General features: G+C 38.5%; 1 protein-coding gene across 3 annotated transcripts in view; it reads left to right on the top strand.

The window, feature by feature from the left end:
- The window catches only part of LOC127180589 (latent-transforming growth factor beta-binding protein 4), a 117,165-nt gene that overhangs the window by 34,586 nt on the left and 59,132 nt on the right, over positions 1 to 23,447 (top strand). For all 3 annotated transcript variants that reach the window (XM_051134725.1, XM_051134728.1, XM_051134726.1), the window contains exon 6: positions 15,960 to 16,184. In XM_051134725.1, coding sequence (XP_050990682.1) covers positions 15,960 to 16,184 — 225 coding nt within the window. The remainder of the gene's footprint in view (positions 1 to 15,959; positions 16,185 to 23,447) is intronic.

Here is a 23,447-nt window from a genome sequence, read left to right on the forward strand (position 1 = left end):
TTTTTTCAAAAAAAAATGACAGATTGTTTTGCTAGATAAGACCCTTCTTCCTCATCTGGGATCGTTTAGAGCCTTTTGAAGCTGCATTTAAAACTACATTTTGGAAGTTCAAAATCGGGGGTACATTTGAAGTCCATTATATGAAGAAAAATCCTGAAATGTTTTCCTTAAAAAACCATAATTTCTTTACCACTGAAGACAGAAAGACATCAACATTTTGGATGACAAGGGGGTGAGTAAATTATTTGTAAATTGTTGTTCTGGAAGTGGACTTCTCCTTTAACATCTCAACAATATGAAATAGTTGGGACAACATTTGGGGCAATTTTTTTGGTCTGACAAGGGCTTTTATGTTGTTTCAAAAAAAGAGCAAAAAGTTTTAGTATTTATGACTCAAAATGTTTAGTAAACTAGAAAATGTGCATTTGCATTTTTTACAGTGTATCAGTCTACTGACTGGTTGTTTACAAAAAATAGTAACTAAAGATATATATGATTAATATATTGGTAAAGAATTCATTTTTACTAGCACATTTCACAAACAGTTGCAAACATAATGGCTAACTGCACACTGAATCCAATGCAGGCAAAAAAGTAGCAAAATTTTTGTTGCAGGGTACATGTGAATTAAAAACATGTGAACACAAGCAAAGAAAGAAATGGGAACACAATGAATTGAACATGAAAAAACTGAATCTTTATTTACAACTTTTCAACAAAATTTATGACAAAAATATTAGTGGTTATGGTGTCCAATAGTAAGGTCTGTGGACTTGAAATAATATTGTTTGGTTCCCTCAGCATTATTGCAGCGACTAAATTTGGAGCAAATACATTTTTTAATATGACAAAAAAAAACTCGTACTCAAAGTCTCTGTATTAAAAAATTCCTTCATCACAGCACAAGCAAGAAGCTCAATAAACTCCAGCACTCATTTTTTACTGGATTTTAAAATGAAGATGAGTTATGTATGCATGCATACAGATGGGCTGAGCATCTGTGTCCGATCTGAGGCACGTGTTTGTAGAGCTGGTCATAACTCTCTTCCAATAGCAGGCTGCGGGTTTTGGGTGAACAGAGAGGCAAACACGTGGTGCCAAATAAAAGCTTGCAATCCTTCAACCTCTCGAGCTGAAATCAGTGGAGAAAGCGTAAAATGTACTTCCTGTCGTAAGAGAAATCAAGCAGCCATTTCTTCTCGCTGCGTACATGTGTGCATCTCTGAGGGTTAATTAGTTTACCTGCAGTGGCCCTCAGGGGTCCTGAAACATCTGGACCATGGCAGAGAGCCAGAGACTATCAGAGGCGTTCCCTGCATGTGTGTAAGTGTGTGTTATCATACATTTACTGTACGTATGTGCGGATACTTCATGAAAGATTCAGCTTTCTAAACGGTTTATGTGTCGTCCTGATTGTTACGATATGGAAAAATTCTCCCATGTATTCATGCTTTGACATTAGGAAAGTTAATTCATGTGTGTTAATGGATGAGACTGGAAACAGTGTACAGTAAACTTTTGAACCCTGGTTTATGAGATACATTGGCTTCATATGCTTTTGTCATGACTTCTGCAGGGCCACCAAGACACATAAACAGTAAGGTTTTCAAAAAAAGGGGGAACATTTAAGGATCACCAGGGGGTCAGTGGAACATTTATAGTAACATTTTCATACTGACATTAATTTATGAAGTTTTTGTTTTCTTTTTTAATAATAAATTATTATAAAATAAATAAAGAGTACAAAATTTAAAAAAAAATAAAAAGCTACTTTTTGGGAAAGAAAAATGTTGGGGGATGAATACTTATTTAAAAACAATTAACAGTAAATGCAATTATAATGTTACAGAAGATATAAATGTCAAATAGATTATTTGAAACTGTTATTTTGAGCTTTTTATTCATCAAAGAATCCTGACAAAAATCACAGTTTCCACAGGAATAGTAAGGAGAAAAATATTTGATTTTGATAAATATATTATTTAATAATATAACATAATAATGTACATACCTAAGAGAAACAAAATACATTTCCACTTTTATTCACATGGGCTTGTATAGTGCTTTTCACTATTCAAGTAACACATTGAATTAAAAATTAAATTTTGGAATAGAAAGACTGAAATTGTATTTTCTTTTTTTTTCTTATCTTATTTTATTTTATTTTTATTTTTATTTTTTTGTATTTTTATAATGTCTCTCTTGTTTGTCTTAGGTAGATTTTACCAAAAAAAAAAAAGAAACATTTTGTAATAATCAGTGTTAAGGTTACTTTCAAAATGTAATAGGTTACAGATTGCATTTTTTTTTTTTTTTTTACTGATTTACTGATACTGATTACTGTCAGACTTTCAAAATCCTTCATCACATGAATTCAGATTATAACAATTTAATTTTAAATCACAGCTAACACAAAATCTCAAAGTTTTGTCACAAAATTAGGACCTCTTTTTTCTTTGAGATTGTTCTGAGGATAAATACAGATTTAAAATCATAACAAGAAATAGTTTAATATAGTTATGATAGTGTTTTCAAATCAAATCTTTGCTATAACAGCAAATCATAGCTATGACAGCAAACACTGGCCAAAGATGCCAAAGAAAAGAAAAAGTCAATCTTAAAAATAAAGCATATACACTGCAACTTAATATACAACTTAAGTAAGCTTTTACACTTTTTAATTAAATAAAAATAAAAATAAGCATGTGTACTACTCTGTCCTAAAGTCCTGAAACATTGGTGTCTCATGTTTTAGAGCAGCCAGTGAAATTTGGGAAAGAAATCCATTGATGTGTGTATGTGTAGTATGTGAAAATATTCAGAAGAAACCCACTTTGTAACCATTAACATTTTCATTAGTAACTGTAATTTAATTACACATTTTTTTCTCAATAACTGTAACAGATTACAGTTATTTACTTTGTAATTAAAGTAACTTGTTACAAGTAACTAGTTACTCCCCAACACTAGTGCTAATTTGCATTATCTTTATACAATGTAAATATAAAAGGCATGTTGTCTTTCTGATATGTGTAATTTTTGTCTCACACATTGCCCCATTGCTTTCTCTAGTCTATCCCAGAGCTCAGTGCACTGAGAAGACGCTTTATCAGCATGTGTCTTTAATTTACCTCAAAATAGTTCAGCTGTTTCCCCCCTTTGACTCAAGTGATGATGCAGTCAGCCTTGAAATTCACAGACATGTGCCCAAACTGTGTGTGCATCTGTTTATACAAACCTTCTTCCAAACACATTTTTGTACAAAAGCGTTCAGAAGTCTAATTTGAGACTGTGGTTTTAAACACAACCCTAAACTCATCCAGTCGTGTCTGGCAGGATCTCCTTTCTTCATTTAAGCTGAAAGATGGTGGGTACGCACAGTGCTTTTCTCTGAATGAATCTTTGAAGTGCAAATGAGACCTTCTCCTTGGACCTTCTCCAATGAAAATGGCTTTTTCTTCCATTTGTGTCCTGTCAAGAGTTTTGTTGTTTCAGTCAAGAAGCATATTCCCGGCCTTTCTTCATTTCAAAAGAATTTTATTTACATATTTCCCCCCTCGCTGAAAGTGTGGATTTGGCTCTCTGTTATCTAGATGGAGCCAATATTTATCCAAACCCTCAATGGTTTCAAAACAACAGAATATCTGTGGTCCAGAAATGAAGGTAGAAAGCTAGAAAATGAAAAAGAACTAGATTTCCAGTGTTAGTTTCATCAAGTGCGAGGGTCTTGCCAGCTGTTTGTGTTTATACAGATGAACTGAAGAACAAGCTTTCATCCTGGTTCAAAAAACACCACAGTCCATTCATCTAAAAACATACAAACCTCTGCCACATCATCTCCAAACAACACCCAACCTCCCTCTCTTTCTCATTCACATCCATAAAATACAGTTTAATATGTGTAAAATACAATGCAGTGGTTTTTGAGGAAAGCATTTCAGGATTTTTCTTCATATAATGGACTTCATTGGTGCCCCGATTTTGAACTTCCAAAATGTAGTTTAAATGCAGCTTCAAAGGGCTCTAAATGATCCCAGCTAAGGAAAAAGGGTCTTATCTAGTGATACGATTGGTCGTTTTTTTCGAAAAATAAAAAGTTGTTTTAAGCACAAAAGCTTGTGCAGCACTAGCTCTGGGATGCGCATCCACGACACTACGTACTATTGAATCACGTCGAAAGGTCACACAGAACTACAGACCCAGTGTTTACAAAGTGAACGCACAAAGACTAAGAAAGTGCAAGTAAGTTAAACGCTGTTTACAGACAAAAAGGTACAAGGATGTCGGACGATTCTGAAGATGTAGGAGAAAATTATATGGAGTTTTTCGCCATACTCTACCTTTTTTAGCCGAAGTACACAGACAATGAACATAGAGGTGATTCGTAGTGTCGTGGACGCGCATCCCAGAGCTAGCGCTACACAAGCTTTTGTGCTTAAAAAGTATTACAATTTTTATTTTTCGAAAAAAAATGGCAGACCGTTTCATTAGATAAGACCCTTCTTCCTCAGCTGGGATCATTTAGAGCCCTTTGGAGCTGCATTTAAACTTAAAGTTCAAAATCAGGGCACCAATGAAGTCCATTATATGGAGAAAAATCCTGAAATGCTTTCCTCAAAAAACATAATTTCTTTACGACTGAAGACAGAAAGACATGAACATCTTGGATGACAAGGGGGTAACTAAATTATTTGTAAATTGTTGTTCTGGAAGTGGAGTTCTCCTTTAACTGGTTTTAGATAGTTTGTTGCTAGTAGCTGTTGTAGGTTTTACAGCTTGACCACTTTTGCATGAAAATGAGAAAAGCTAGTTTATAGTAAGTTTACCTTTGTTAAAAAAGAAGTAAACTTTAGCATACTAAAGTATGCGAACTATTTATTAAGAGTACTTGTTATGGAAATAATATGGAATTGCATGTAATGTACAATTCAATGAAAATGTATTATAGTTTACATTTATATTGCATAATTATTAGGGCTGATAGTTTAACGCATTAACATAATTAATTTGTTACTAAAAAGTAACGCGATTAAAATATTTGAACGCATTTAACACACTGGCCCCGCCCCAGATCTGTACATCATCTTATATTTCATACAGCTGACTGTTGGTAAAATATGATGCAGGGAAACAACTCTACAAATGCAGTTATGCCCTAAAATTCATGATATTGGTGCAAAAATAAAATGCCCATTTGTGTTTTGTCTCATATTTATGTATATCACATATCACTCGATATCACATGTGCAGCAAGAGCAATATGACACCAGTGCTGATTTTGTCCCGATCTATCACAAGCTTAAATGTGATTTTATACAACAGTTCAGTAAATAATAAGTTGATATAATGTTATATTTTAAACACAATATTATGTGTTTTTGCAGAGAACATATTACCTTTTGAAGCCATAGCAGAATTGTCGCACGTCTCCGAAAAGCACAGCGGTGTTTAGTTTCTGAATGAATCCGTGTTTTGAACGAATCGTGTGAATTAGTGATTCAAAGGCCAATTCATAAAGAGAGCCATTTACGTAATTCCTGAATGAATCAGCTGTTTGAATGAATCAAACCGAATGAGTGAATGAGTCATAACGACATTTACCGCCACCTGCTGGAAAATTTAGTTTCTTATTTAGCATATAATTCCATTTTAAACAATAATAATAACATTAAAGGGATAGTACACCCTAAAAAAATTATTTCTGTCATCATTTACTTGTGTCGACTCATGTCGTTTCAAACCTTTCTTTTGTGGAACATATAAGAAAGTATTTTGAAGACTGTTGGTAACAAAGCTGGTTACTATGACTTTCATTATATGAACAAAAAATACTTAAATTCTTAAGGTTTACTTAAGGTTTCTTAAATTACCTTTTTTATGTTCCCTAGTTCATGTTAGGCTGTTGCAGCCTAAACGTTTATGTGTAATAAATTTTACGTTGAATCAAACAAAATATTTTTTTCTGAAGCTACAATTTGTAATTCTACTTGATACTTTCTCATTTAACACAAAAATAGCTTTAAATAATATTCTGTGGGTGTTTTCATAGTCAAATTTATTTTGCGATTAATTCGATTAATTAATTGACACATTGTGTAATTAATTAGATTAAAAATTTTAAATTTTAAAATTAATATTAAATAACACACTATAGTTAAAATTCTACTCAAGTTAGCATGTTAGTCAACACGTCAAAATAACAGTACTTCTTTCAATTCTTTAAGTCATGACAAAATATCATTAAAGGGGTCATCGGATGCCAATTTTCCACAAGTTGATATGATTCTTTAGGGTCTTAATAATATACTTTGGTTAAAAATTCTCAGTGGTTGTGTAAAACGACACCCTTTTTACCTTGTCAAAATGAGCTCTGCAAAAATCATCCCATTCTGAGGGATTGTTCCTTTAAATGCAAATGAGCTCTGCTTGCCCCGCCCCTCTCTTCTCTCTGCCGCTCTGAGAGATTGTTTACTTTAGCCGCATTTAGCGTTTAGCCACGAAACTTGCTAACTAGCACGTTATTAGGAAAGGTGATTGCAGAGATTCATAAAAAAACCTTATACTCATTTCTGCTGTAAGTGAAGCTGGATCACGAATGATTTGCGTGAACATAGACACATTTATGTAGATTGGGAGGCGCATTCCCTTCACAAACAAATGTAATACACTGCATCTTCAGTGGCTCAGATGTTGGGAGTAAATGACGACCACTATGTTCATTTTTACCTCCAGCAACACAACACCTCAATCGCTCAATCTTGAGATATTCTTGTCTAACTTACATCCCTGCTTCGGCATCGAAATAATGGAGGTCGGACTGTTACAGCTGATCTGAGGTAAGACGCTCATGTCAATCAACTATCGTGGGAGCGGCCCTTGTCTTTGTGAGTGAAATGTACTTATTTGACCAGCTGTAATAACTGGCCAGCCATGTAGTAAAACGAAAAAGTTATATCTCTGCATTAGAACAACACAGAGAGTTGTGAATTGGCTCTTTTGACTGTTAAAAGACTCTAGGTATCACACTTGCAAGTGTCTAGTCACACCCCAGCAACCATATAGAGGACAGTAACAACCACATGGCACTGTGAATAAGCCATATTTCAGCTCCAGAATACCAAACTGACATGTGATTTGGTTCTCTTTAAATCCTTTCTTCTGGCTTTCTTTCTCAAGCCAAAATTGTTTTGTAACAATTATATAATCCTATCTCAACTATGTTTTTTTTTTTTTTTTTTTTTTTTTTTTGAAGTGCATGCATACAGCAGAGAATCAATGGTGACCTGGCAATGAACCCTTGCATAAAAATGATGGATACCTGTGGACTTTGGATGCTGTTCAGCTTCCGCTAAACCCTGGCTAATAGACGCGTGCATGTGTGTGTGAAAGAAATCAGGTAAAATCTCATCTAACTGAATATAATTGGATGAGTGACCTCAGCGTCTTTAAGTCCCAAAATGAAACTGCTCAGATTTCTCACATCTCCCACGCATAGACTCTAGACGCTTGTCAGCGACAGCTGGGAGGAAATGGGTCAGCCAAAGATGGCAGATCTTAACTGTCTCCTTACTATTTGTGTGTGTTTATGTTAAAGAACAAAATAAAAGATAATATCGCGTTGTCATCTTTTCAGTTAATTTAATTGCTATTACAAAGTTTCCAAACATTGTGTTGCTGTTCCTGTTTCATTTTAGTCAGTGTTTGAATTATAAGAAAGCACTTTACTTCCTTAGTAAACATGTTTCATAACGGCGTCAGAACTAATTCGGTGTCTGGTATGTTAGATAAGATCCAGAAATATATCCTGCTCCTATTTAAGGTCCAAATAAAAAAAATGTGGGATGCAAACTGGCTTGACTAAATAAGAACAGAAATTTTACATCAGTAATCAGACATACAGTTGGACTAAGACCACTAGTGCAAATTTTTGCATGTTGTTTTGCCTTTCCAATAATTTTGCTGCATTTTTCTTTTTAAATTTTACATTTACTAAAACTGTAGCCTCTAGTTTATTATTTTATTTTATTTACTACTATTTTAAATGTATTTATTTTAGTGCTGTCAAACGATTAATCATGATTAATCACATCCAAAATAAAAGTTTTTGTTTACATAATATATGTGTATATTTATTATGTATATACAAAAACACACACATACAGTATATGTTTTGAAAATACACTAACCAAACTTATAAATGCAGCACTTTTGTTTTTGCCCCCATTTCAAGATGCTGATTAGACAGCATGATTATTGCATAGGTGTGCCTCTGTCGTGTGTCGCTCCTCAGTGGCTCTCTCTGACCGGCATCAGCGGGAACCTTCGCCCGAGTTTTAACGTTCCTACCCGGACTCATTTGATTCACGTACCTAGGACTGATCACCGGCCCAGGTGTTGCTCATTTCTCCCCTTTATAAACGGGGGAGGTTCGCTCGGGATCCTCGCGAAGTCTTGTTTGCCCCGGCTGCAATTCTGAGCGTTTATCATTCTGTGGATCTACTGTTTATTACCTGAACTGTTTATACCGTTTGTGATTCCTGCTGCCTGCCTGACCATTGGATTGTTTATACCGTTTGTGATTGCTGCTGCCTGCCCTGACCATTGGACTGTTTATACCGTTTGTGATTCCTGCTGCCTGCCCTGACCGTAAGCCTGTTTTACGGACTGAGTGTTGTCTGCTCTACATTGCTCTGTTTGCTGTTATCGATCTCGCCTGTCTGACCACGATTTGTTTAATAAACTGCCTGCATATGGACCCGCCTGCCTCAGACTCTTCATCACAGAAGACTTCGCGGACACAGGATCCAGTGGCTGTTTATCATCTCGCTCACGAAGTCTCACAGCAAGCATCGGTGTTGGCGGCACACCAACAGCAGCTCCAAAAGCTGACTTCCCTCACGGAGGAGCTCGTTCGTTCCATGCAGGCGCTCTCCGTAGCCACAGCGGCTCAGGCCCAGCCGACTCCCGCGCCCGCACTCATACCGCCACCCGCGCCGATGGCCACGGTCAACACACGTTTGTCGCTCCCGGACAAATATGACGGTACCGCTGGTAAATGTAAAGGATTCCTCCTCCAATGTACCCTCTACATCAACCAACAGCCCCAGTTTTACACCACGGACGATAGCAAGGTTTCCCTGATTTGTTCCTTGCTCACCGGGAGAGCGTTGGAGTGGGCCACGGCTATGTGGGAGGGTAGCCGTATGACCTTCCCGTCCTACCAGTCGTTTCTCCAGCAGTTTCGGGAGGTGTTCGAACACGCGGCCGGCGGGGAGGAGCCCGGAGAGGAGCTGCTTCGCTTAAAGCAGGGTACTTCCACCGCCGCTGACTACACCTTGAGATTCCGCACGCTGGCCGCTCAGACAGGCTGGGAGTCCCGACCCCTCAAGCTGATGTACCGACGCGGTCTGAATGAGGAGCTACAAGCCGAACTGGCGTGCAGGGATGAGGGGAAGTCCCTGGAGGAATTCATGGAGCTTGCTATTCGGCTGGATAACCTGATCCGATCTCGACGTGGTAAACGCCCGGCGAGATTCCCTCTGCCATCACCCGAGCACCAGGAGCAGGAGGCCATGCAGGTTGGCCGCACACACCTCACGCAGGACGAGAGAGAGAGGCGCCTGCGGAACCATTTGTGTCTGTACTGCGGTCAGCCAGGACATCTGCGGGTTGACTGTCCCAGCAGACCGTCGCGCCCTGAGCCCTCCCGGGTGAGTGACACTTCACGTCTAGATGTTTTTGAGATCAGTGTAATATTAGGCTTTGATGGTCGTAAAATAGAAACTTCTGCCCTTATTGATTCTGGTGCTGCGGGAAATTTCATTGATGAATCCTTCGCTAAGACCCATAATCTTCCTCTTCTTACATGTGGACCACGCGTGGCGGTGGCAGCGTTAGACGGCCGTCCTCTGGGCTCGGGGAGAGTTCGAACCGTCACCAAGGAACTAGAACTCCAAGCCAGCTCCCTTCACGTCGAGAAACTTCGTCTGTTCACTATCCACACACCTAATCACCCCATCATCCTCGGTCTCCCGTGGCTGGAGAAGCACAATCCCATCATCTCCTGGTCCAACCAACAGATCCTGCAATGGTCCCCGGACTGTCGGGGTCGGTGCCTCAGGGAGACAACCCGCATTCATCATCAGGTCCAACAGAGCTCACCTGAGGATTCATGCACTGATCCCTTACCACCTCCCTATCACGACCTCGAAGAAGCTTTCAGCAAGGAGAAGGCCACTCAACTTCCTCCTCACCGACCATACGACTGTGCCATAGAACTTCTGCCTGGAACCATGCCCACCAGGGGGCGTGTGTTTCCCCTTTCACAGCCAGAGACTGAGTCCATGAAACAGTACATTGAGGAGGAGCTCGCCAAGGGCTTCATTCGACCCTCCACCTCGCCGGCCTCAGCGGGGTTCTTCTTCGTAAAGAAAAAGGATGGCAGCCTGCGACCATGCATCGACTACCGCAGCCTAAACGAAATAACCGTGAAGTACCGCTATCCCCTACCTCTGGTACCCTCTGCTCTGGAGCAACTCCGCTCGGCCAGATACTTTACCAAGTTGGACCTCCGAAGCGCTTACAACCTCATCCGTATCAGGGAGGGAGATGAGTGGAAGACAGCTTTCTCAACTACCACCGGTCACTACGAATATCTGGTCATGCCCTTCGGATTGTCCAATAGTCCGTCCATCTTTCAAGCCTTCGTAAATGAGGTATTTAGAGACATGCTGCACCGCTACGTCATTGTGTACATAGATGACATTCTGATCTATTCCGAGAACCTGGAATCACACGTCACTCACGTCAGGTCGGTCTTGCACCGCCTCATAACCCACAAACTGTACGCCAAGCTGCCCAAGTGTGAGTTTCACCAGACAAAAATCTCCTTCTTAGGCTACGTCATTAGCAATGAGGGGGTCACTATGGATGACAAGAAGGTGTCTGCCGTGGTGAACTGGCCGAAACCACGCACCATCAAAGATCTTCAGCGGTTCTTGGGCTTCGCCAACTTCTACAGAAGGTTCATTAGAAACTTCAGCCAGATTGCTGCCCCGCTAACCTCTATGACCCGTAAAGGACCTAGGACTCTCCATTGGACTCCCGTGAGTAATCAGGCCCTCCAGAACCTGAAGGACCGGTTCACTACCGCCCCAATTCTTCGGCATCCAGATCCTGAGCGCGAATTCGTGGTGGAGGTGGACGCATCCAACAGCGGGATAGGTGCCATCCTCTCGCAACGTCACGGTAACCCATCAAAACTGTTCCCCTGCGCCTTCTACTCCCGTAAGCTGACCTCCGCGGAGCGCAATTATGATGTCGGGGACCGTGAGTTGTTAGCTCTGAAGGCAGCCCTGGAGGAATGGCGGCATTGGTTGGAGGGTGCAAAGGAGCCCTTTCTGGTGCTTACTGACCACCGCAACTTGGAGTATATCCGTTCGGCCAAGCGACTCAACTCCCGCCAGGCAAGGTGGTCTCTCTTCTTTGCCAGATTTGAGTTCAAGATCACTTACCGACCAGGCTCCAAGAATGGTAAAGCAGACGCACTCTCACGCCAGCACGAGACTCATCAACCCACTACCTCAGTCGAACCCATCCTGCCAACCTCTCTCATTGTGGCACCCGTTCGATGGGATATTATGACCGAGATCACCGAAGCCCAGGCCGCAGATCCCAGCCCTGCCGAGTGCCCTCCAGAACGGGTTTACGTACCTGAGACCTTACGTTCACGATTGTTACACTGGATCCACGATACCCCCAGCGCAGGCCACCCCGGAATTACGGCCACCCTTGAATTGACCACCAATCGATTCTGGTGGCCTTCACTCAACAAAGACGTCACTCAATTCGTCAAACAATGTGCCACCTGCAACATTACCAAATCGTCACATCAACGACCTTCAGGTCTATTGCAACCTCTCCCCATTCCTCAGCGCCCCTGGTCTCACATAGCCATAGACTTCATAACTGATCTACCACCCTCCAACAACTACACTACTATTCTCACGGTCATCGACCGCTTCTCCAAGGCCTGCAGAATCATTCCGTTGGCCAAGCTACCCACCGCATGGGAGACGGCGGAGGCCTTGCTGAACCAGGTATTTCGTCACTTCGGAATCCCAGATGATATCGTATCGGACCGAGGACCCCAATTCACATCCCGAGTCTGGCAGGCCTTTTGTCACCAATTGAACATCAATGTGAGCCTGACCTCGGGCTACCACCCACAGTCCAACGGACAAGCCGAAAGGCTGAATCAAGAATTAATCCGCTTCCTCCGAACCTACTGCCACCAGAATCAGCAGGACTGGAGTCAGTATGTCATCTGGGCCGAGTACGCCCAGAACTCCCTTAAGAAACCAGCCACGGGACTCACTCCCTTCCAGTGTATCCTCGGATACCAGCCGCCGTTATTCCCTTGGTCAGGGGAACCAACCAGCCTCCCAGCGGTCAATCATTGGCTCCGCCGCAGCGAGGAAACCTGGGACACAGCTCATGTACACCTGCAACGGGCCATTCGCCAAACCACCACTCAAGCCAATCGTCACCGGCGACCCAACCCTGCCTATCAACCCGGCCACTGGGTATGGCTCTCCACCCGAGACCTGCGACTGCGCTTACCCTGTAGGAAACTCAGTCCTAGGTACGTAGGTCCCTTCAAAATCATTAAACAAATCACTCCTGTGTCTTACCGTTTGGAACTGCCCACTAACTATCGCATTTCTCCCACTTTCCATGTCTCCCTGCTCAAGCCCGCTGGTGATCCGGAAGGAGAGAGGGACCAGGATGAGGATGCGGCCCACCACGCCCCTCCCTTGATCATCGACGGCGTAGAGGCCTACCAGGTCCACGAGATCATGGACTCCAGGCGCCGAGGTCGGGTAATGCAGTATCTCATCGACTGGGAGGGTTATGGGCCAGAGGAAAGGTCCTGGGTGAACTCCCAGGACATTTTGGATCCCACCCTCATTACAGACTTTCACCGGGATCACCCGGAAAGACCTGCACCAAGACCCCGCGGACGACCTCGGCGCCATCTCGGGTCTCGCTTCAGGAGCAGCTCGCAGGGGGGCTCTGTCGTGCGCCGCTCCTCAGTGGCTCTCTCTGACCGGCATCAGCGGGAACCTTCGCCCGAGTTTTAACGTTCCTACCCGGACTCATTAGATTCACGTACCTAGGACTGATCACCGGTCCAGGTGTTGCTCATTTTCTCCCCTTTATAAACGGGAGGATCGCTCGGGATCCTCGCGAAGTCTTGTTTGCCCCGGCTGCAATTCTGAGCGTTTTCATTCTGTGGATTTACTGTTTATTACCTGGACTGATTCCTGCTGCCTATTTGGATTGTTTATACCGTTTGTGATTTCTGCTGCCTGCCCCGACCATTGGATTGTTTATACCGTTTGTGATTTCCGCTGCCTGCCCCGACCATTGGATTGTTTATACCGTTTGTGATTCTGGCTGCCTACCCTGACCGTAAGCCTGTTTATCGTACTGTGTATTGTCTGCTCTACATTACCCTGTCTGCTGTTATCGACCACGCCTGTCTGACCACGATTTGTTTAATAAACTGCCTGCATATGGCGTGAGTATGGTGGTCATGCAAGAACTGGGATGTTTTCAGCTTCCAGGAATGCAACATGGGGCCGTGCGTTATCATGCTGTAACAGCATGATTACGGTGATGGTCGTGGATGAATGGCACAACAATGGGCCTCAGGATTTTGTCACGGTATCTCTGTGCATTCAAAATGCCATCAATAAAATGAACCTGTGTTTGTTGTCCATAACATACGCCTGCCCATACCATAACCCCACCGCCACCATGGGCCACTCGATCCACAACGTTGACATCAGCAAACCGCTCACCCACACGATGCCATACACACTGTCTGCCATCTGCCCTGTACAGTGTAAACCGGGATTCATCTGTGAAGAAAACACCTCTCCAAAGTGCATGCAGATGAGCTTCCCTAAAACAGTTTCTGACAGTTTGTTCAGAAATTCTTTGGTTATCCAAACCAATTGTTGCAGCAGCTGTCCGGGTGGCTGGTCTCAGACGATCTTGGAGGTGAAGATGCTGGATGTGGAGGTCCTGGCCTGGTGTGGTTTCACGTGGTCTGCGGTTGTGAGGCCGGTTGAATGTACTGCCAAATTCTCTGAAACGCCTTTGGAGACGGCTTATGGTAGAAAAATGAACATTCAATTTACGGGCAACAGCTCTGGTGGACATTCCTGCAGTGAACATGCCAATTGCACGCTCCCTCAAAACTTGCGACATCTGTGGCATTGTGCTGTGTGATAAAACTGCACATTTTAGAGTGGCCTTTTATTGTGGCCAGCCTAAGGCAATAATCATGCTGTCTAATCAGCATCTTGATATGCCACACCTGTGAGGTGAATGGATTATCTTGGCAAAGGAGAAGTGCTCACTAACACAGATTTAGACAGATTTGTGAACAATATTTCAGAGAAATAGGCCTTTTGTGTACATAGAAAAAGTCTTAGATCTTTGAGTTCAGCTCATGAAAAATGGGGGGGCAAAAACAAAAGTGTTGCGTTTATAATTTTGGTCAGTGTATTTACATGTATATATTTAGATTCCTATAATTGATATTAAATATAAACATATTTAATATGTAAACATAACATATTTTTCTTGAATGTATACATGCATGTGTATGTGTTTATATATACATAATACATATACACAGTACACACATATATTATGTAAACAAGAACTTTTATTTTGGATGTGATTAATCACAATTACTTTAATACTCTATATATTAGTATAAATTCATAAAGATTTACTATAATAATCATATTATGTTATCATTAAAATAAAATGAGTGATAAAATGTATTTAACAATTAATACACTGTAAAAACTGGCAACTTACAACCATTTTTAAAACTTGGTATAAAAATACTATTTAAGTGATGTTAAAAATATTTTTGACTTGAATAAAACCAGTTAATTTAGATGTTACCATTTTTTGGGTGACTTTGAATTTCTTAGTATTACCCAGCATGCTCTGAGAAGGCAAAACCGTTTGAGCTGTACAAAAAGTTAACATAATCAGTGTCAATTTTGCTCATCTGATTAGTGACCTAGAAACTCATGTTACATAATTTGTTGTACATTTCTAACTAATTCCTAAAATCCTCCTCTTTATTTCCAGAAATGAATTAGATTTTGAACCCCAGATTTTCGATGTGGTCACAGGACACCAGTGAAAACCTTTTTTGTTTTTTTGTTTTTTGGGAGCAGAGGAATGGAAAATAAATAGGTTATTGGTCACGACAGCTGGAAATGTTTGATTAATCATCATGAAAAATAACAATTGTGATTTGATTTCATGTTGAAGATTAGATTTAGCCTTGTTCTATCCGAAATGTCTTTCATGAGGGCTGGTTTTCTGAGTTGTTTATGTTGTTGTAAGAAGCTCTTTCTGCATCGGGTTTGTTTGAAAGATGTCATGCCAGAGATCATGCTAGAGTGATTGCAGAAAAACACTGCAAAACCAACTATGAAGAGACCTTTTCTTTCTCTCTTTCTATTCCCCTTTCTTTCTCACACACACACACACACACACACACACACACACACATGGTACATATATTTTAATTTTTTAGGCATGGACCCGATCTATGCTTTCCAAATGTATTAATACATCACAGACATATGATATGCAAGACAAGCCACCAATGAAATAAAAGAAATACAAAAAAAAGTTTTATTGAAACTTTTCTATTTTGATAGGCACTAAACCAAGACTCATAAGGTTGTTAACAGCATCCATTCAGAGACAATGATGGCTGTGTTCTGTGTCTTTCGTCAGAACCCTATTGGGCTGTTGTGGTTTTGAGAGCAATAATTGCATAATTGCATGAAGTTGATGAGTGATGCATGAAGTCATTCATCAGGGATATGTTTCTGTGTTCTTTTTTCTCCTGCCAGTCGTGTGTCCGATGTTGTGTAAGAATGGAGGAGTGTGCGTACAGAAGGATCAGTGTCTCTGCCCGCCCAACTTCACAGGGAAGTTCTGCCACATCCCCGTCTCCACCGCCGCCTCCACCAATGACATCGAGAAACCGGCGGCGAGTGCTGTGGATTCAGCCAATCAGCCGATGACGTCCGAGTACATACTGCCTCTGCAGACGCCTGAGCAGATCAGCACCAATGGTGAGAAGATCTGCGTTTTTCAGTAAATATTTCTTGTGGTGGATTCACTTTTTGAAAGCTTTGCATTTAGAACATACACTTCATTTAGCTTTGCATTTAGAAGCACACTTCATATAGGAAAAACAATGATTTATGAGGGGGCATGTTGTCACAATGGGGATCTAATGTTAATTAATCCCAATCTGATATATAGATTTTTTAATAAATGGTTTTGACCTTGTAAAAAATAAGTGTGCTTAATTATATTAAATATGCAGTTGTAATATACATAAAATTTTAAAAGTGTATTTTAAAAACAGAACTTGCAGATAGATATGATATTAAGACAGTTTAATAATTAATTAAATAAAATAGATATGATATAACATATTAGATTCAGTGAATCGATTCAACGATTCGATTCGATTCAAAAACGATTTTTGCAAATCAGAACGATTCAACTCGATTCGATTAACAATGAAATTTGATTCGATTCGATTATTAACGATTCTATTCTGTAAATTTTAGTATACAACTGTATCTGAGCAAATAAAATCATTTTTTGGGAAATTCATGACCATTCAATAGATTTAATAACTTGATTCAGGACTTCAGTTCAATAGCTTAACTTCTTAGGACTCAAAATACATTAAGGCAAGTAAACCCAGAAAAATAATACTACTTCTACATATTCAATGCACCATGAGTGCTTTTATTGTAAACATTGCACACATTTCCTGAACATTTAGGAAATACAGCAAAGTGTGTACATACAGCAAAGAAAGTGTGTAAATACAGCAAAGAAAGTGTATAAATACAGCAAAGAAAGTGTGTAAATACAGCAAAGAAAGTGTGTAAATACAGCAAAGTGCAGAAATGCAACAGGCCAAGTCCAACGGGCAGTAACACCACACAGAGTGCGGTGTTCGGGAAGACTCTGAAGTTGACCAAATAGGTTAGGAGTAGCACTTCTCACGTCTGACCCTGAAATACTAGCTGCTTTAGGTGCAGGTATGTCTATATTAATGGCATGACGTCTGCGGAGATGGTTGCTAAGGTTCGTTGTATTTCCAAAGTATTTTAACTCAGATTTACAATGTCTGCAAACTGCAACGGACTTGTCAATCTTTCCATTTACTTTGTGAAAACCGAAGTAATCCCAAACCTTTGATCTCATGTTGGCTGGTGCCTTGCAAATTTCTCCTTCTTCGTTGCCCTCCATTGTGCACTGCTGCGTTTATTCAGATGACAACAAACAGGCGCGAATTGAAGATTAGCGACGTAATCCACTGCGCCACTGCAGTGAGGGCGCACTTTACGTCGCAGACGCAACTAATTTAAGATTTATATTTATTTTTTTAAATTATCCATCGTATATTCGTTATATAATCGCGATTCATTCGATTTTAAAATATTAAATCGATTATTGACTGAAACAAACGATTCACGATTCAAAAATCCATGATTCAAGATCGATGCATATCCATCGGCAGGATTTGTAATCGATGCATCGAGAAAATGAATGAATCGTTACATCCCTATAAAACATGCTAATTTCTTAACAAAAAATGACAGTCTAATAATGTGAAATTAAAAGTTGTACTTTGAAGCACATTTTGAATAATTTTTTAATAATGTTTTGTCATGCGAAGCGCAATGTAAATAATTGTTTTAATAATAATATTTTAATATGCTTTTAAGAAGTATACTTATTTTGATGTGTAAAGGTACATATATATGTTATATATATATATATATATATATATATATATATATATATATATATATATATATGGTCTAATTATATATAAAAATACACTTAAATACTACTTAAATTTGAATAATTACATTTTAATAAAAATGTAAAATTAAAAAAAAAAACTAACATTAAACTATAATTAATTATTATTTAATTGCAATTAACATGCAATTAAATGTCCGAAAATGTTACATACAAATATATTAAAGTGTATCTTTTTAAAGTATATTATTTCAGTGCAAATTAGGAAAACAGACCCTATTTTAACAAGCACACCCTGTTTCATTAAAACTTTTACAACATTAAAAGAAACAAAATTTGCTGAGGGTTCTCAATGAGGGTAGTATGTGTTTTGGCACTGTAGTCTGTTATGTAACTCATGGCCACATACAGATCCAGACTGTTGTGTTGGTGAAAAATGACTGTGTCACAGACTGGCGACGATTACTTTCTGTTTTCATTTGGCTGCAGCTCTCAATTTGGATGCGATCCATAAATGGCAGCATCAGCCTTTTCATTTTCAGAGTCCTGTGAGGAATTAAGGCAGAAATGCGCCTGATGCATCATGCAGATGTCAGTTACACCTGGAATATGTGAGCGTGGTGCTTGAGTAGATCGTGTGTCTGATGTGTGGGTTTGTTGAGGCAGAATGACATCAAGGAAACCACCATGTCCAGTTTTTACTCTGAAAGGTGCTCTGGGCTTTACTAGGACCTGATGGCATTTTAATATATATGTTTTGGCCTCTTTGTTAGACATAGGTAATGGAGAGTGACAGGAAAAAGAGGTGGGGGGGGGCGTGGGATAAGGACACGTCAAATGTCAGAAATCAACCTGTGCCAATCATAAGCACCATAGAAAAAAAAAACATGTTTTACAAATATCTGCTCTTAAACCAAGCTCATACTCCACTCGTCACTATGATGGTCACACCCCAAAAAAAACAACATAACAGAAACTCTTTTAACTTAGCATAGAAAAACGTAAAATGTCCCAATTAAAAAAAAAAAGAAAATGCTAAACTAATCCCTGAATGTCTGAAAAGTAAGCATATGATAAACTACTTTGAACTCTGACATTTAACCTTATAATCTCAATCTGACAGCTGTCGCTCAGTGACATGCCGCAGGCTCTGCTGATATAACGCGGTGTGTTTATTTTTTGAGTTTGGGTTATTTAATCAGGCCGTAATGATAAATGTGTTTCCGTCTGTCATTTCATGGGGGAGTGTCAGGTGAGCTCATTTATTTGGCAGGGAGACACACAGATGAAGGCTACCGCTGTATCCCTCCAGAACCACAGGCACGCAAAGCTGATAAAACAAGACCAAAACCAAAATCTCACCAAGACTTGAGGCATGATTAGGAAAGACAGTGTGCATTTAGTTAAAATTCCTGCAGTGTAGAGAGACCCAATGTGTTGGTCTAATAGTTGACAGTTTGGCAAGTCTGACTTTTGATGTGTCCAAAATGTGTCCTTAATGCTCTCTTAGCATTAAGTTTTGAAGGAATGTTCCAAATGACATAGCTTAGCACGGACAGGGTTAGAAAGTGATGTTATCACACAAGATTCATGTTAGTTAGTTAGTTACAATGGACTTTTCATTTTAAGGATTATTCCAGTGCAGTGTATTTGTCTCATAGACCTTCACTGTACTGCAAATATATATATATATATATATATATATATATATCAGAAGTTGCGCTAGACTTTAACATTGTCCGTCATTGCTTTTATTTTTGTTCACATTTTCATTTTTAATCATGAACCTACAGGACGACAGCGCAGTGTTTAAAAACAACAAAATATGCTAGGGCTGGGTAAACAAACAAACAAACAAAAAAACGATTTCTAAATTTTTTTATAGATTCTTATTTTAATGAACCAAAATCGATTCTTAAAAATCACAATGCTGTTGATGAATAAACAGTGCATAGTGCGTCTTCCTTCTAAAAAAAAATAGCAATAAGCAAAATAGCAATTTGAAATTTGATTGAAAGGAAAACACTTCATACCTCACTGACAGATACTTCTTGTTTTAAGCACAAACTAAAAATAAAAGTTAATTTTGTCTCAAAAAAAAAAAAAAAAGCACTACATAAGTTCAATTTGCATCTGTAGTAAAATCTTAATTTAAGGAAAATATAGATCATTGTTTTGGAAAACAAAAATACAAAGGATACAAAAAAATATATTTTTTAAATTATTATTATTATTTTTATCCATTAGTTTTTTAACAAGGTGAAAAGGGTGTTGTTTTACACAACCATTGAGCATTTTAAAACCAAAGTATATTATAGACTTTTCATTAAGACTCATATCAACTTATGGAAAATGGGCATCCGGTGACCCCTTTAAGACCTTTTTAGGCCTTAACGTGTGATCGCATGAATTAAGACCTTTTTAAGACCTGTAGAAAATACATACAATAAATGAACATTTTGGGATGTGTTTTCCAAAAAATCTAAAAATCTTAGTGCTTACAACAAAAAACTTATGCTAACAACATCTGAAACTCATCTGATAACTTAGACGATGCATAAAATGATTTTCTTACTCTTTTTGTTTTATCTAAACATTCTTAAATCAAGATGCATTTACTTGAAAAGCAAAATGACTTAAGGTGTTGAGTCTTGTTGTCAGACAATTTTATTTTAAGTGCGTGCTTAAAACTAGATAAATTTGCCAATATGGTAAAAATAATCATCTCGTTTTCTCTCTTAAATGAGTTTATTTTTCTGACCCCATTGGCAGATATTTTTTCTTGTTTTAAGCGTAAACTTACTTAATTCTTAATTGTTCTCTCTTTTTCAGAGAACAAGACAACATCAGTGTTTTGTAAAAATTAAAGTTAGTTACTTAATACTACTAGTATCTGTGGTAATACTACTCTACTATTTTTATGCTGTGCTACGTGTCTGATTTTCACTGCAGTGTGCCAGTGAAACCCTACATCTTTTCCAGAGAGGACTAAAAACACTTTTATTGTGCAAGCAGTGACTTGGATTGGGGTTATGAGCGCTAAACACTGTCTGCACTGTTGTGTAACAATCTGAATCCCAAATTGAACCTGATGTTCCCAGATGGGGCTGCAGGGATGTTCGTCCAAACAAATAAGGCTCATGTTGTGCCTGTCTCTTCTAGGCCTTTATTATCGCAGAGCCCGTTTCATATTGTCTTTAGACCCCAGATCATCTTTATAAAACACAGAGGACTGGAAAGCATCGGCATTGTATTTAGCGCTTGTTTGGCGAGGAGGGGTATTTCTCAGAGGAAAATTGGACAAGCATTTTGCCAAGTTTAATCTGTGAAAGGCAGGAGGTAATGGTGACTCACAGCTACAGCATGCTTCAGGAGAATGAGTCTTCTGTTTGCAGAGATCCTAACTTAGATGCTCTCTATGACTTTCTTATTCTCACTTTGTTATTTCTGGAGCATCAGTGTGTTTATGTGAGGAACAGTAAGCTCATTAAAACGATGTAAGGTTTTATTTTGCTCTGTCCAAATGTTTGAGTGTGATTTAGTGTAATTTCCAGGACTAGGTTCAGTACAAAGTGTCAGAACATGACCTGTGATGCCGAAGAGGTCTGGATTTTAGCAATGATCATAAAAACGATGTTTATGGGTATGTATGGGATTAAAACTGTCTTGAAACGTTCTTCCATGCCATCATTTTTTAATTCATTTATATTTGCTTTTCAAATGCCCTTCATGTGTGGATGTACTGCAGCTGAATAGGAATGAATGAATGAATGAAATGAGTTAGGAATATATTATAAAGAAACAAACAAACATCATGTATGGAGTGTATTGCGTTACTTTTGCCTCAGACCCAGACTTTAATTTTATAATGTGAAAATCCACCATGAAAACATAAATTATTACATTTTAAAAATTATGAGAAGCAAAGAATATTTATTATCCATTTCAGTATGTATTGTTTATATATATAATATATGCATGTATGTATTTTTGACATAAAATACATAATTTCATTGGCATCATTTCTATCACAGTGGTTTTACTATACTTAAAATAAAAATGGTGTATAAACAATTTTCATTTAGAAATTATCAGTAAATTTCACAAATAACTACAAAGAAATGGCAAGTAACACATTGAATTAAAATAAAATTTTAAAGTATAAAGGCTAAAACAGTATTTTATTTTTCAAAACATAATCCAGTATTTTTTATTATAACTAAAAATAATAATAATAATAATAATAATAATAGTAATAATAATATGTACTAATTACATTTTATCAAAAGTTAGTCTTCTTACAGACACTTAAGGGTTGTTTAAACAAAATATGAGATGTTATGTGAGGGGAAAAAATACATATATATATATATATATATATACACATACAGTGTTGGGGGTATCGCATAACAAGTAATGCGAATTACGTAATCAGATTACTTTTTTCAAATTACTGGTAAAGTAAAGTAAAGTTTTCCTTAAAATTAATAAAAACAGTTAAATGCAACTCAGAATATGATGCAAACCTGCAAAATAATTAAATATGTTAAATAATACAAATATCTTTTATGTATGTTTTTTTAACCACTGTCTTTGCTGCTGACCTTGCCGCTGTCTTCTGCATTCTACTGTACAGACCTAAATTGACTATTTTACTATTTACTATTTTATTTTCCTTTTCCTTTTGGTGTGAAAGGGCTTTTACATTTGCCAAAAATAAAACTTTTTATATTAAAACAAGCAAGCATGCCCTTCCCAGATTTAGAAAGTAACGCAAAAGTAACGTAACGCATCACTTTCCATAAAAAGTAACAAAATAATGTAATTATATATATATATTAAGAGTTCAGATGCAAAACCAGATAAATCCATCTGACGTCTTTATTTAAAAAATGCATTTTTATCAGGCTCAGATTTATAGGTTTCTATGTAAGTATTGGTACTTCTGTTTGGGCTGAGGCTGGTATTTTAGCGAGTTTGAAGAAAAAGTATTTGATGGACGTATAATATGTGTCGAGAGCATTCACTCAGTATCATTATCTCATTTTTGACCGAGATGGCTTTTAGCTGGTTTTGCATCTGAACTCTTCATATTCAATAAGCATCAATTAAGGCCAATTAAGGCCAAAAAGTGTGAAAATGCCATTTAATTGTCTATATTTAGGATGCTCAAAATACTAGTTATTACATGAGCTTTAGCAAGAAAATGGAGTCTGCAATTTTATTCCAAAATTATTTCATTGTCATTTTCATCTCCATAAAAACATCCTGCTAATAAACACAATACGTCATTTAAATAATTTAACATCAAATTACATTTGGCATGATGGAAAAGACACTGTAGTGGGAATTTTCATTATGTTCAGGAAAAACAGTGTATGTCTATGTATGTCTAAACACTTGTTGGACATTGTTAGTTTATAAATTAAACTAGTTTGAGTGTGTGGTCCCACGTTATAATAGGTGGCCTTAAAGGAGAAGTCCACTTCCAAAACAAAGATTCACATATAATGTACTCACCCCCTTGTCATCCAAGATGTTCA

Source organism: Labeo rohita, chromosome 18 (genome assembly GCF_022985175.1).
Source record: "Labeo rohita strain BAU-BD-2019 chromosome 18, IGBB_LRoh.1.0, whole genome shotgun sequence".
Classification (NCBI taxonomy): Eukaryota; Metazoa; Chordata; class Actinopteri; order Cypriniformes; family Cyprinidae; genus Labeo; species Labeo rohita.